This window comes from Empidonax traillii, unplaced genomic scaffold (genome assembly GCF_003031625.1).
Source record: "Empidonax traillii isolate 1590-97213 ecotype Southwest subspecies unplaced genomic scaffold, ASM303162v1 scaffold332:size1087224, whole genome shotgun sequence".
Taxonomy (NCBI): Eukaryota; Metazoa; Chordata; class Aves; order Passeriformes; family Tyrannidae; genus Empidonax; species Empidonax traillii.
The window spans coordinates 922,543-938,858 of record NW_020955525.1 but is presented as its reverse complement, the minus strand read 5'-3'; the positions used below and the strand labels follow the sequence as shown (position 1 = coordinate 938,858).

General features: G+C 35.3%; 1 protein-coding gene across 1 annotated transcript in view; it reads left to right on the top strand.

The window, feature by feature from the left end:
• Positions 1 to 16,316, top strand: part of DOCK4 (dedicator of cytokinesis 4) — a gene marked incomplete at its 5' end in the record, with an annotated part of 156,630 nt that overhangs the window by 112,146 nt on the left and 28,168 nt on the right. The window contains 8 exons of the mRNA XM_027891849.1: positions 474 to 622; positions 2,224 to 2,309; positions 6,202 to 6,228; positions 6,399 to 6,494; positions 8,206 to 8,266; positions 11,587 to 11,680; positions 15,394 to 15,542; positions 16,223 to 16,309. Coding sequence (XP_027747650.1) covers positions 474 to 622; positions 2,224 to 2,309; positions 6,202 to 6,228; positions 6,399 to 6,494; positions 8,206 to 8,266; positions 11,587 to 11,680; positions 15,394 to 15,542; positions 16,223 to 16,309 — 749 coding nt within the window. The remainder of the gene's footprint in view (positions 1 to 473; positions 623 to 2,223; positions 2,310 to 6,201; positions 6,229 to 6,398; positions 6,495 to 8,205; positions 8,267 to 11,586; positions 11,681 to 15,393; positions 15,543 to 16,222; positions 16,310 to 16,316) is intronic.

The window sequence follows — 16,316 nt, the reverse complement described above, 5'->3', positions numbered from 1 at the left end:
CATTTGAAACACATATTTCCATTTCTATACTCCCAAAATTAAAGGTAGATAAAAATCAAAAAGTATTTGCCTCTTTTTGGTGAGCACAGAATATCAGACAGTTGACCATTTAGTAAACACAAGGATATAGAGCTTAGGAACCAAACCATTACTGAAATGCCCAGATAGTGCTTTGTTTGTCTTTGTTCTCCTTCTGGAGGACTAACTTGGGATACAGCTAACCCACTGTCACTTCTGAACTCAGTATTGCATAATAAAATCTGATAAATTATTTTAGTCTTATATTCTTGTATTGTCTACAGCTTTCACTTTTTGGGCTTAAGAAATAGCCCATGTTGTAATGGGCATGATATTTGAAAAAAACTGTAGACATTTAGAGTGCTATTTTTTCATTCTTCAGATAGTATTTGCATTGTTTGATAATTTACAGGACATTCAATCCACATCCAAGTTCATGTTCATTTTCATTTTAGGGGAACACAAGCTTCACTTTATTCCAGCATTGATTGGCCCCTTCCTGGAAGTGACCTTGATCCCTCAGCCAGACCTGAGGAATGTAATGATTCCCATTTTCCATGACATGATGGACTGGGAGCAAAGGCGAAGTGGCAACTTTAAACAGGTACTTTGTGTGAAGCTGTTTTTAAAACGGAACTGAAATTCAAGCACTTCAGAGAGTCCTGGGGGACTTGAACCTGGAGTTCCATTGGTGGTTCAGGGTGGAGAAGGTAATCACAACTTTACCTGTTGGAGAGGGATTACAAGGGTTTGCCTTTCTACTCTCTGCAGGACTAGTAGATTCTCCAATTAATACTATCATGCTAGTAATGTAAGATGAGGGATAAAATCCATGGCCTACTGAAGTGAAGAACAAAACTTGAGTTATTTTCAACAGGGCAGTTGTGGTGATTTTTCACTTCTGCTTTACAGTATTACAGGCTAATGGCCAGATAGGATTCAGCTAGCTTCCCTTTCAGTTAGTATGAGAGAAGATCAGATAGTCTTTCTGAGGAATGTCCTTCTGTAAGGATCCAAGTATTCTTGTTGCTCAAACACTTTCTTAATGGGCTAGGAAGGAACGACCAAGTGTGCCATCTGCTCCTGCAGCTCCCACTCAGTTCTTTCAGATTTCCTCAAACCATTTTTCAGTGCCCTCCTTCCTGCTGCTTCAAAATGAAGGAAGTAGAAGTATTTTAATTACTCCCAGGCAATCATAACGATTTGGGTGGGAGCTGTATCTGAAACAAAAAACAAACTATTAAGAAAGGAGGAGTGCATGCAATGTAAGTAGGTAGCTTTTCATTATCAATATATAAGTTTATCCTTAAAAATTACCATAGAAATGTTACTAAGAAGTGAGAAGGTAAAAAAAATCCTCTTTTTCTGCTTCTCTATGTTTTCTCCTTAGGTTTAAGTGTAAATTGTATTAGATTTATTCTCTAATAATATGTCATGACAACAGCTTGGTTTCTCCCCTAGATTTGTGGTGGATAATATATTATTGATAAAAAGGAGGTTTGAAATAGTAACACACAGTATATCATCACATTTTTTTATAATCAATACACTTAAAAATATTCATTGAGGGAGTCATTAGCCACCAGATATTTACTGTAAGATTCTTTGGTAGCTAATATGTAAATCCAGCAAATTTGATCTCTAACCAAATACACTGGCAGATAAGGAGGGTTGGGAAAGTAAGTCTGAGCTCCCAAGTATTCTGAATTTATACAGAATATAATATATTCTGAATTTATACAGAATATACAGACATTTATACATATTAATTTATAAAGAATGGAGTGCAGGTCAGAAAAGATGATATTTTTACTTAAGTCTGAAAAAATAGTTTGTGCTTACAGCCCTGCAATGAGAATTCAGGCAATTTATTTGGGCTGTGTGCTTTTCCTCTGACTCCATAAATAGATAGCTGCCTTAGCAGCAGCAAATGCTACTCAGCCTGTAGTTTTAAAGTCATGTTGCTCAATTTAAATTAGCTCCCTCCCACAAAAAAAAAAAATCACCGAAAAAAAAAAGAAAGCCTCACAAACCTTGGGAATGATAACAGCTTCAAAGAGATGAAGTGACTTATCACATGATTGACCAATAATTCTAAACTATGCATTTAGCAAAGTCCCTTACATAAAACCAGATCTTCCCTCCACTTTCTCTAATCTCATTAAGGGAAAAAGAAGCTGTTTACACCACACTTATATGTTGCAGGTGGAAGCAAAGCTGATTGACAAACTGGACAGCCTAATGTCAGAAGGTAAAGGTGACGAAACGTACCGAGAGCTCTTCAACAGTATGTGAGTAATGTGTTTATCTTACACTAATTCCCTGAGTTCAGTTGGTTGTATCAGATGCTGATGTCATTGTAGAGAAGTAATGCTAAAAACAGTTGTGAATCTCATTTTTTTCCTTTTTTTTTTTTTTTTTTTTTGGTTAAAATCTAAAGAATAAAACATTTCATGGTGTTGTATAGCATCTGTAAAGTCTGGCAGTACTTCTTGCATACAGCTATAATTGGGAAAAGCTAAATCTGTTATATCACAGAACATTACCTACTAATTTAAAAGTCAGAAAAGCAAGAAATGCTTCATAATTGCATAGTGCACAGGTAGAGCTTAGATAGAGCATTTTGAAAACTAGGCATGAGAATTGAACAAAAAGCATTTATTGCCAGAAACTTTTACTCCTCTCAGTAATGTCACTTGTTGATTTCTTCTTTGCTGTAAACAATTTTGTTTATTCTGATAAGTTTTTTTTATACATTACTGGTTAAGTTTTTAGTATTTTTTAATAAATGGCATGTCACTTCAATCTAATAGAAAAAGCTAATGATAATGTTGAAGTCCTTGAAGTTGCCCATGAGTTATCCCAGTGACTGAAATAAATGATTGTCACAGAGTACAGGTACAAAATAACTAACTGAACTCTGTCTCTATTGTTCTTTAGAACTCAATTCCACTAAAGTGCAAGATTTCACTTATTTCTGGTGCGTTTATTTTAGTAGGAGGTGTATTGTTCATCTTCAGGATTCCAAGCTGCTCTGTTTTCTTCAGCACTATGAAATACATGATCTTTTTTTGTTTATATGGTTTCTTAACCATTGCTTCTTCTTTAAGTATTATTTTTAGCTTTCTTGTCTTTACTTAAAGAACATTCAGGTCTCGGTGTCTGTGAATAGCAAACACCTTATAATCTATAATTGTACTGAGTTGAAAAAAAGAGAGTTCCTAAAAATTTAACATGTACAGAAGCAAAAGTGGGTAGAGAGATTAGGCAGAATGTTATGAAATTAAGTGAATAATGGCAAACAACAGTACAGTATGCTGAAGCAGAACTTTCTCATAATTATTCATGACATTTTTCATAATATGAGTAAAGATAATAAAAGGTATGTTGATTTCATTATTTTAGTAAAACAGTATTCTAACTGCAAAATTAAGTCATTAAGGAAAAAGCTTTAATTATAAAATAAAGTCTAAATGCATTTTCTTGTGCAAAATACATCAGTGTGTCTATCACTGAAATAACAAAATCTGTAAGAAAGCATATTAGTATGAAATATAATTTATATTTTTTTATGGTTTTGAGTTAGATTTAAACTGGTTGATGTTAAACTAGATACAGTGAAAAATGTTGAGAGCCTTTTATAAATCTAAATGCTGAAGACGTAGTCATAGTAATTTAAATTGCAAAATGTCTCACAGCATCAGTATACTTGTTGTTTCTGTCATGGTATAGCAGAAGTTAAAACTAAACTCTTTGAAGTAAGCTCCCAGCTTACAAAAATAGTGGTATTTATCATTAGTTTTTACTAAGTTGGATTAACTCCTCAAGAGAGCTTGTAGAAGATACTAATCTAAAATGGAGGATGACATAGTGTTCTAGGTTATGTGAAGGAAAGTTATGAAAATCAGATGGACAGTTTAGGGAGCTGAATGCAAGAGTCGGGGTCAGCCTGAGATTTTTGTTGTTGGGCTTCTTTTATTTCTTCCATTAGTAATTTAATCTAAGCAATATTAGAGTGGACTGTGAAATAGTAATACAGTTTTGCAGCAAGCAGTGGTTTTTAGTCTTTAATGAGAGCAAATGCTAATATTACCTATCTTCCTGAAAATTAGGCATAGTTACCTTTGATAGGTACAGCTGGGAGCCAAGGGGATGCACATACCTACTTTAGATACTGTCTGTTAACTGCTGTGGGTGTCATGCTTTCAAGTTTTGTTGTGTTTTCTATTTATTTTGTCTGAATTGGAAAATTAATTTAAACGGCTCAACTCCCATGTTAGTTGCTTTTTTTTTTCCCCTGGAAACAATTACTGCATTTCTCCTGTGTTGTTTATCCCTCTTAGTGCTTTGTAGAACATAATAACATCTTGGCTATGCTTTGGGACCTGTAAGAACAGAGATTCAATTCTACCTAGATAGAGCCATGAAGAACCCAAGGGGTATATTTGACTAGCTTTTTCATTCTGAGTGTTTGTTCTGTGCATTCTGGTGGAAGATGTGTGGGGGAGAGAGGGAGGCATGCATCAGAAGACAAGCCATAAATTTGTTCAACTGACGACATTGATGTCAGTTTGAATAAGTACTTTGAATGTACCTACACAACCCATTGTTAGAAACTGTATGTTTATAATGAATATGCCAATAAATATTTAAAGAAAATGCATAAGTCAAATGCAGATGAAAACAATCTGTTTTAAAAGTCATACTTCTGCTGTTTCTCTGGAAGAACTGTAGGTTATTATTTTGATGAATTTAGCTTGAAATGTTCCTTTTTAACACAGGGTTGAAAGGAAACAGAAAAGAAAAATCAGTGCAGTAATCAAGGCTTAATAATGTAACAGGCTCTACTCTTATTTCTTGTTAGATGCAAAAACTTGTTTGTAAGGAACATAAGGTGTTCAAAAGTGAATTAAGGTAGCTGTGTAATCTGTATGAAAAACAGACATGCCGGCTTAGTGCTTCAGCCTTTTCTGGTTAAGGATGGCCTTGCCATCTGTCTGCAAGCAATGACACATAGCCAGTCTCTGAATGTGAGGTAAAGACATCTGATTCCCATCTAAAGAGAAGAAGTGCGTTTAAGAACCATATTAGAATGAAAATCAGTATTTCCTCCTCACTTCCAGTAGAACACAGATTCCTTTAGGTCAAATTTGTTTGGAGAACTGCATCTGTGACATCCCCAGGTATGTAAAGAGCTGAACAGAGCTGGAGTGTATAGCTAGTGCAGTTGGCATGTAGGAGTTACTGGGCACTGTTATATGTTTGGTGAAATTTGGACGTAGGAGTTTTATAGGACTGAGCATGCTCAGTGTAGATGAAGGTCAGTGGAGCTGACAGCTTGCCCACTGCATACAGAAGACTCGGAGATGCCATTAACAACTCTCTAAAAGCTCTAAGTATATGGATGAGGCAATTTTTGGAGGCTCCTAAATAAACCATACCTGAGGGCATTTTCAGAGAGACTGCTGAAATATTTCCATGGATGTGTCATCCGTTTGAGCTCCTGCACCAAAGCTTAAAAGTAACACAGCTCTCTAGATAAATATTTCCATGCTCATTCTTAGAGAGGAAATGTGGGAAATTCATGCCTTAATGATTAATAGTTGATAAACTCAAGCAGTGAAAATCAGAAGCCTGTAACAGAATTATATTAAGAATAATATACAAATTATATTAAGTGTAGTTTTACTGACAGCTCCACTTACAACACCGTTTTGAAATCTTTTCATTTCAATGCGTAATCTTTGTTTGCATCAGTGTAAGAACTCAGCACATCAGCTTTTAATAATCTTATGACACTTTAAGCTAATGGAATTGTACATGTACATGATAGTATGTTCTCAGAAAGATATGCTGAGTGAAGAGGGGGAATCACCTTATTGAAATCCCTCCCCTATTCCTAAATTTTATGCATACTGCAATATTAGAGAAGAGAGGATTTTTAAAAAAAAGTTGAGGTCGCATTGAGAAGGTATATTGTACTAATAAATATACTTTTCTAGGAACATCTTTAAATTTCCCCTTTTTTGATGTATCAACATGAAATGAATATATAAATTTTATGAAAGAGTTATGTTAAGTCTTGGGGATATTAATATATTATGAAAATTAGGTACTTGATATATTTTAACCTTATGCAGCTAATATGAAAATCATTTGTTTTGTCAATGCTTCCTGGACTAGAATTCCACTTTTTGGTCCTTATCCTAGGTAAGACATTGTTTGCAAATTGTGCCTCTTGGGAGGGTGTTTGTGAAAGAAAATGTAACTGTCAAAGATGTTGCTAAGGTATTAAGGTACTGATAAAAGCACATAGGTTGTCATAGTAACAGTCAAAAATAAATAGTGAAATTTTTCTGTCTTGTTTTTTTTTTTTCCAGTCTGCTGAAGAAAATTGAGCGGGAAACATGGAGAGAAAGTGGCGTTTCGTTAATCGCCACTGTGACTCGCCTCATGGAGAGGCTACTGGACTACAGGTGAGTGATTATGACATCTTAGAAGTAAGGTTGTCCTCTTTGAAATATTAGGAGACAAATATGGCTATCTTGCTCAAACAGTGACTGCACATGCATACATGGATACATCGACTGTAATTGCTCAGGATCTCTGACAGCAGTTGCTTAGTCAAAGCAGTCAGGAAAATGCAACAAGCAGCATGAAAACAACCACAGAGTCTCCCCATGGTGTAAAAATCCAGTGGCACACATGAGTTTCCTATCAGGGAATATAGTAACTTTTGGCAGTAGGTTAGTGACTCAAGTCTATCTGAGAACACAAAGCTCAATACTAATCACCTGACAGTTGTTTTACACAATATGTAAAATTCTTATCACTATGTCAATCACGCTTAGTTGTAGTGTCAGCTGGCACAGTAAGTATGTATACAAAGATACGATCTCTTGGTGAACACCTCACATCTGACTGTACCACATGAACAAAGGAGAGAGAAATGAGAGGCACTCCTTTCAGGAGTGTGATACTAAAAGCAATTTTCTCAGTCAGTTGTAAGCCTGTATAGAGACTTCAGATTTCAGCTTAGTCCTCCTTATTGCCATGGATGTAGCATTTTCTAGAGCTTACATGTAAGGTTTTCTCCCTGATTCCATAGGGATGCTTGGTGAAACCTAGTACTCCAGTTGCTATCATCACTGACAGTTTGAAGGAATGCTATTTCATCATCAAAGAGACTGAACTCTAAATTTCTAGAAGCCTGGCAGTGCTATTCTTCTTCAGAGATCACTGGCATTACAACCTCCAGGACTCTCAATCTTTCAAAATAATGGTGTGCTGGTAGTTATGAGAATATTTGGGACAATTGTTTAGCTCATGTATACAAGAATTTTTTTAAATTATGTTAAATTTCTTTTAGTGACTGCATGGTAATGTCTCCCTGTTATTCTTTTACTTCAGCATGGTTATACTGGCTATTTTTCCCTGTCTGATAATAAACTCTGCATGGTTTAATTTTAACTTTTGATTTCAGGGTCAGATCTGTTGTTTCCCCAAACATTAAATTATATTTATTATAGAAGTTCTGCTGAGGAAAATCTGGTGGATCTTGGAGCATTTTACAGAGGAGATCACTGTCACTCTGGCTTTCCAGAGGAGGACTAATGCTGTGATGCCATGACCACTTTAGGTGTACACTGCCTCTGAAGAAAGAAATCTTATCCCTGCTCATTCACATCACCCTCTTCCATGTGCTGACACAAGTGTTTGTGTTGCACTGTGGTGATCTGACAGGCATGGACGAAAACCAACCCAGAAAACTATGCTGCCTAACCTGTATCTCTTCCTGAGTTTTTTTGCAAGCAACGGTGCAGGACTGGGAGTAAGTGTCTGAGAGCAGGAAGGAGGCAGGACTGCCTCTTCTGGCAGCCATGCTGGCTTCTGCTGGCACGACTAGAGCAGAAGGTGTGAAGAAACCAAATAATCACCAGAAGTCTCCTATCAAATCAATGACAGAACCAGAAAAAAAATTTACTTTGTTGAAAATTGAGGTATTCAATGTACTAGAAAAGGAGGCATGAAATCCCTTACCTACTTGGGTTAGCTGTTCACCCAAATGCCTTTGGGCAGCATAATTTCAGTTAGCTTGCCAAGTCAAATATGTCTGCTTTCTGAGGTGTGCTTCACTGTAAGAGGATAAACATAATTCCTTTTGACTTTCATTACTTTCTGTTTTAGGGACTGCATGAAAATGGGAGAAGTGGATGGCAAAAAGATTGGCTGCACTGTTAGCCTTTTGGTTTGTATAATACTTTTTCCCTTTTTAATTTCAGCTGAGCATTTCCTAGTATACAGATACATATTTGAATAGGAGGTACTTTTGTTGTTGCAATCTGAGTAGAATTTTACAGAATAATACTGCACTTAGGGTCACTATTTTTTTCAGGGTGAAATTGATACAATGGGGGAGAGTTAGTCTTTGTTGGCATTTTATAGCTGGGTTCTGAGAGGTCTCTGATACTGCTTTATCCAGTTTTAAGTCTCTTCCTACTGAATAAACTTCACCAAAGTACTTTCCAAGTTTAATTGTTCTCTGAGTTCATAGAGGCAAACATGCTATTAGTCCTTTCCCAAACTCAACAAAACTTACATGTTTCTTTTTTTCCCCAGTAACTGATGCAAGTCGATTCTTATGACATATAATATGGGATACTTCTGAATACTGCAGGCTAACTGTTCTCTTCCCAGTAAAAGAGCCAGAAATGCTGCTCAAGACCTCCTCTCATCATGCTATTATCATTAAAACAAACCAAGAGTGCAAATTCGTAGTATGAAAAAAGATGTCATTTTTGTTTACAGGTTGCATTTTGATTCTAGGTAGCAGTTATACATAAGAGAACAAAGAGCTTCTTCAGTAGAAAATAGTGCTCTAAATAGGGACAATATTTTACTATGAAGCCAGAGAGAAGCTGGCTTTCTGTGAAAATATCTGGCATGTTCTGAATTCTGTAAAGCACCTGGATTATTTTCATCCCTGAGGAGTTTTTAATCTATTATTAGCAAATCATCCAAGATTTGTACAAAAAGAAAATGAAAATATTTATAAATGCAAAACCACCATATTACTTTTTAATGGAATTGTCAATGACTCATACAAGCTAAGGTGGATTTCACATCCTAATAATTTTTAAACAAATTTTTAGTACTAGTTGCACACCGGAGAAACAACAAATGCTATATTTTGAAAAGAAATTTCAGTTAAAGGAGTAGCACAAAAACTTTAGGACATTTGCTTGCCCAGTTAATGGATGAACTCAGTCTTCTCTAGTTGTCATCTACTATGACTGCTTTGAAGGTTTTTTGACTTCCAAAGGTAAGAGGAGTGGTTGGAATAAAAAGAGAATTTTTATGTTGCTATGCCATAGAGATATATTCTGTTCTTCCAGAAAATAAAATTGTCCAAGTTAGCCAAGTTATCAGATTAACTGAAATAATGCCACATTATGAAATATGCAGGGAGGGGTATGTATCAGCAGCAATAATTTACCTGAAAGGAAAAGGTAGGAACTTGTTTACTACTCTCGCCATCCTCTGTATCATCTGCAATGGATTTCACATTAATAATGCTTCTTTGCAAGACCTGGTTTAAGAGGTATCTAATGGAGCTGGTTGCTTATGCATAAGAATGACCTAAGTCCAATTTGAAAGATATCTGTCATCACAGAGCTGTACAAAAGCATTGAAAACATATTCAATAGCTTTTGGTAACTCACTGACAACTTTTTCTGAGACATCTTTGGTCCTCGGTGGGTTTGATATTTAATTGATATTTCAGGTTCTATAAATTTAAAATTATATCTTCTTTTTAGAAAGAGAATGTTTTCCTGTGATCGTCTACACTGACATATGGCATCATACCATTTAAGTAGAACATTTAATTCAAACCTGACCTGTTTGAATTTTGTTTTCAATCTGAAGTCTGTACTGATTAGGGAAGTCTACATTTTACATCATGTCCCTTTTTGAAGACTACATCTATTATATTTTATATCTTTAAATAGTTTGTTGAAAAATCACATCTTTATTAGCATGATGTTTTTTCTGAGTTGTGACTGGGTTGTCTTCTTGCTATGGTCTCCTTTACAGACCAACTGGACATTGTTAGAACTGAGCTTCAGAGAACAACAAGTTCTTTTATATAGTTAAGATTTGTGACAAGTACTGGAGCCTTTTGTTTTTAGGGGTAAGAGTCAAGAAGTCTAGTACTGCAGTTCAGTGCCATATCTTTTCTTAAGCTTTATGCTTTATTGCTCACAATTCTGTTCTGTAGATTTTTTTTTTCAGACAGGTAAATAGGAACATACAAAAAGATATTTTTTTTCATTTTTCTCTTCTAAAGAGAAGCATCTGTTCCTGATCTATACCTTGTGGGAGGAAAAGGGAAGTCTTTGGATTATAAAGGCAGATGGGGGCATGTCATTACAGAGCTATTGATATGTAGTCATTTTCTCAAATCATTTTAGAATATACTTTCTCTATAAAGTTTTTATTTTTATATTTTCATAGCGTTCCTCCCACCTTTTTCTCTGATAACTCAATTTAGGAAGCAGTGGCACAGAATAAGAATACTGAACATTAGAAGAAAAACTGCTTAGAGTTCAAAATAGTGATTTAAATAATAGGACAAAAATTGCCAGTTGGTAATGGGAACCATTGCTTAGACTGTTCTATCCTATAAATTTATATTAACCAGAGTATATTATCCTGAGCACTGAGGATATCTAGCATGAGGACTCTAGCTGCATGTCCATTTTGAGTGTGGCAGTACTTGCAAACCGTGCTATAGGATTGTACTCCTCTCCCCCTGTAACTTTTTCATAGCTTGCTTAAGGGCTTGCAAATAAATAATTAACGTTTTGAACTAAGAATTATGATTCTTATCTTAAAAGTCCATATTTTATCCTTGTAAAAACAAATAGCAGTTATATGTCCAGAAATCTTTAGCCACTTCTAGGCATTTTGTCCTGGATATCAGTCTAGAGTGCAACTTGACATATTTCAAAGATTACAATGCAGCATCTATGTATCAGTTACCAGTTACCAGCTTCAGTTAGTGCTGAAGAAATCACAGATTTATTTCAGGGTTATGCTGTTTACAATACTGAATAGTTCTTCGTAAAGCTACCAAAGTCCTTCTCTCATTTTGCTATACAGGAAGAAGAGTAGACATAGCAGGCAGTAGATATTTTGTTTAAAAATGACTACAAAAGTCAGAGAGTGTCAATATTATAAAATCAACATAGAGCTTTCAGCAAGATGTTAAATGGCCTAAGGGTGGATTACTATTCATAAAGAAAGAACTGTCAGATTTCAGTTGTTTTATGTTCTGTGAAAATTTTAAAAACATTCAGGAGCATGTTGATTACTGAAAATTTATTATTTTATTTACTATTTCTTACTGTATTACTGCATTAGTACTGTGTAATGACTTTGTACAGGTGAAACTTTCAAATCTATGCATGTATTTCTAGAACATTATGTTTAAGTCTTTTATTTTGTAACTACTATCATAAATTTATTAACTACTACATTTCATTAAAAAATTCAATTTTATTTCAGAATTTTTACAAGACTGAACTGAACAAAGAAGAGATGTATATTCGCTATATTCATAAACTCTATGACCTCCATCTGAAAGCACAAAACTTCACAGGTAACTGAGTATAAACTAGAAAAAGATTTTAGGACTGGTGTGTGGTTTGCAGTTTGCAAACCTGTAAACTGTATTCTCAGTGCAGAACATACCAATCCAGGCAACAGCTGAGTTTCTTTACCTAATTGATGTCTCTCAAAATATGGCTTTTTTCAGCCCCACAACTCTACCATTTGCTGTGCCATGTTGAATGTAAATGACTCCTATTGATACGCATTGATAATAAATGTGTGACATGGTCATTTTTCACCCAAAAGGAGTAAAGTTTAGAGGAAGTTATTATGAGTTCACTTGGTCATATCTGAGCCTATAGACTTTTATGTAAATGCTGCTGGCTATCTGTTTGATGTGATGTTTCTGCACAGTTTGCTTTCAGAACCCAACTTTTAGGTTAAAGAAAAAAAACAAGAAAACAAAGAAAGACCTGTATCACTTACTAGTGATGAAATAGAGACCTTAAAATCTGTAACAAGAATAGCATTGTCTTGATGTCTTTCTGAAACTTCACATACCACACTTGCAGTACTATTGTCCAGGATTTCTCAATGCTAAATTTGTGCCAGGGCTGGCTGTTATCTTTTAAATGAAGAAACAGGAAGACATTGTGCATAACTACTGTTTATACAAGTTAAAGTGCATTTCATTTGGGTAACTACATACCATCAATAATTGCTGGAGAAGACAAAATCAATATCTTTATAAATCACACAATCTTTCTTTGCCAAAATATTTTACTGACCTTGTAATACCTCCATCTTTTCCCTAGTGTTTGCAGTTGCAATTGCATATGTTCAGAATCTTTCTAGATTTTTTCCCTTCTTAAAAGCAGATTAGTTGGCTGGGGTCACTAGTAAACAGATGACAGGTACCTACTATGATAACAAATTTCCTTGTGCTTTTCTGCTATCCATAAGAAAGATTATTCACCTGGAATTTCCACAATCCCTTTGCTGTCTGTGTTTTTAAATGGAAACTAGATAGCAGGATATATTAGGGAGAGATTTTAATTTCCTCATGTGACCTGGCAGTAGTGAGTCACAAGGGTTTTGATTATCAAGCAGTCTCCTTGCCACAGCTGGCTTTTGTGCCAGACTATTCATTTCCTGATTTTACATAAGAGATCTTAGTAACTCTGAGCAGCGTTGAGTTCCCTTTACACATTGGGTACTAATATGTGTCTAGTTTACCTGTGGCAGTGATAAGCAGTAATATGAACCTAATTTTTTTAATTGCTTTGCCATCCATTCTGATTTTAAACAGTATTTTGCTCAAAATTTATTTTCAGGAGTTTGTCGTGCTTATTATTAACATGTGTTATTTTTGCATTCTTTGCCATGATAGATTTCACCACTTTGTTGGTTTCTGTTTTTTATTTTCTTATCTATGAGCCTTAAAGAAGAATTATATCACACCCACAGCATTGGGATAAAGATAGTCTTTTCAGTACAAAACAAACTTATGTAGTCCATTGCCTTCTCTTGTCAGTGACAACACTGTACATTGAACAGACCTTTTGTAAATCAGCTGATAGAAAGAACGTGGGATGAGAAAAATAAATTTGATACTTAAGCAGCATTCCTACTTGTTGCAGCATTAGTTTCCTAACTGCATAGTTTCTTTCTAGAGATTAAGCCATCTTTCCCTTTAAATGATTTTTCTCTCCTTTCTATAGTATGATTTACTGGACTGTTTCTAAAAATCCTCTGTTAAAAAAAAAAGTCCTTTTTAATACATACCATAACTTCAAATCTTCCTTTACACAGCACTCAGTTACAGCTATAAATATACCTCTTTTGAGGATGAAGCACATAAATGCACCAGTTCCTCTTCTGCCCCCTCAGTTACCTGAGAACTGTAATGAGACTGTATCTATTGACTTTAGAAATTACTCATGTTTTGAATCTTTCCTGTATAAATTGAATTTCCCACATCATGGGTCAACCCTATTTATCTCTCCTTACTGTTTTGGTGCAAGTCAGACCTCTCCCTATATGTTATTTGTTATGCTGACCACTGCCAGGATGTTGGGTAAAGAAACCCTTCAGACTTTTCATCCAATATGGTCGTTCTTATTTTAAAAACATTCTATATACATTTATTATAATTTTTAAAAAATATTGTTATGACAGACAAAATTCTATTAAAATGAAGGACTTTGATTCCAAGTTTAAATAGGAAGGCTCATAGTGAGCTATCCTGACATGTATTTATATTCTGCTATCTTTTGTTTCCTTATGATTTGGAATGATTTGTTGTTACCAACTTCATGGATTTTTAAAATTGGTTTATAAATGTGCTGAATTTTTTGAGTGCAAAACTGTAGCTTGAAACTATGACTAAGGTTGTTATCAGTCAAGCAGCCTGAAAGCTGTGTGATGTCAGAATTAAGATTGTCTGTGCAACTTAGGCAGGTCTCCCTTGCACATATTTATCACATCACAGCATTGTTTTGCAACGCTGGTATTCAAAGCACACTCTCCCACAAATATCTGCCACAGTGATGTTTTTTCATCCACAGGTTCTTAGTTGGATGTGTAAGAGGAACACTAGTATTAGAAAAAACACTGTGGAGTTCGGCCTAAGTCATCTGTGTTATGGGAACTCATATGGCAGAGGCAGAAGTAGGACATGGTTATCTGGGGAAAACTTACCTTAGCACAAAAAGTACTTTAATATTTTATAGTTATTTTTTGCGTTATGTAAAACCTATGAAACCTGCAATAAAATAAGTCCAGTAGGGAACTTCTTTCTCCAGTTCAGTACATCTCCAGAAAGTGGCCCATCTTTGTACTGACGCACTTATGCAAAGTGGTCCTGTGAGTAGAAACATAAACTGTGAACAGTAACTTGGAAATCAATAATACATATGCTCAGTTAGTCAAACTGAATTGTCATAGCCAGTAGTAATTCCAATGGTTTTTAATTGGCCAAAATCTGAGTTTCCAACAGAGATATTTGTTTAGTATTTTAGTGTACTGTTTCTGAGGAATTCTTGAAATCAAAGTAAAAATACGTTGATATTCCCAGATAATATCTACCAAGCATGATCTAAATATTACTACACAGCTCTCTGACAAGAAAGCAACAACAGGTTTGATTCTTGCCAAACCAAAAAAATAAATAAAATTTTAAAAATTAGAAAAATATTGCATGTGCACTTCTAAATTGCTTGTTATGGCCAACTGTTAAGGCTCAGCTATCAGGGATTTATTTCTCTATGGAAAGAAAGAATTCTATGAAGCACACATCTGCCTCCTTATTTCCCTCCCAACCCTGATCTCTTTTGGACTGTGTCCACAGTTCTGTCTGTATTCTTTTCTACTTTCTCTGCTGATGTTCCTCATTCTCCAGTCTTTATTCCCTTGTTCAGATAGCAGAGTCATTGAGTGTTTCTCCTTAGCAGTAGGGAAGACTGGGGCTGAGTAGGAAATGGTTACTTAATTTCTCTGTCCCCTCTGTATTGTCAGACTCCAGAAAAACTGTCCCAGTGACTCCACTTCAAATAGTGTCAGAGAATTTTAAGCTGAATTGATTATAGCTGTAGATAGTAACTCTGTCCAAAACTAGCACTACCATCTGCCTAATACTCAAAATAAATCAATTACCCCTTAAAAACTTGCATCTCAAGAAAAGCATTCCCATCTCTGTGTACTTTATCTGTCTGTTTTATTTGTTTGGTGTTCAAAAGTGCCATGCCATGATTTGTCTTGTAGAGGCTGCCTACACACTCCTGCTGTATGATGAGCTGCTGGAGTGGTCTGACCGGCCACTGAGAGAATTTCTCAACTACCCCATGCAAACAGAGTGGCAACGTAAGGAGTGTCTCCATCTGACCATCATTCAAAACTTTGATAGGGGAAAGGTAAAATACTCCTGTTTTACTGTGTGCATCTGGAAATGGTGGTTTACTCATTTTAGGATATTTGTTCCAGGGTTTCAGCCTTGTTTCATATTGAGGGAAAGTGTTTGTCATTGCCTGATAAAGCAGTTAGTTAGTGATGCAGTAGGTTTCTTCTAATCCAGTGTTTGTATCCTAGAAATCCCACATTTACATGTGAGAATAATTTGCACTTGTGTAGCAGTTCGCTTTGTAACTGTCTGCAATCAAGCAGACATTGATTATCAGGTTTTTCAAACAATTCTGTAACTGTGTTACAGAGTTTAACTTACATGGTTAAAATATTTTCCTATCTACAAAAATTAAGGAAGATATGTTAAGAATACAATTTTAGAATGTAAAAATCATACTGTGTTGAATCCATCTCCTGTCACATTGAAAGAGATGTCCATTACTCTTGCAATGACTTATATTTTGTGCAGTCATAGTCCAACAAGAATAATTTATTAAGTTCTAAATATATTTTTAATCCTTCAAAGAATTCCTCATTATTACTCAGCAGCTGTCATTATGTCTAGTGGACAGGTTGTTCAAATATTTTCAATCACAGGAAATATGACAGTATAGATGGAACAGACCACTAATAAATCACAAATTGTCACACAGTTGCTTTAAATTACTGAACATCTTTTATTTGCTTGCAGTGTTGGGAAAATGGCATTATCTTATGCAGGAAAATTGCAGAACAGTATGAGAGCTACTATGACTACAGAAACCTCAGCAAGATGAGGGTAATGT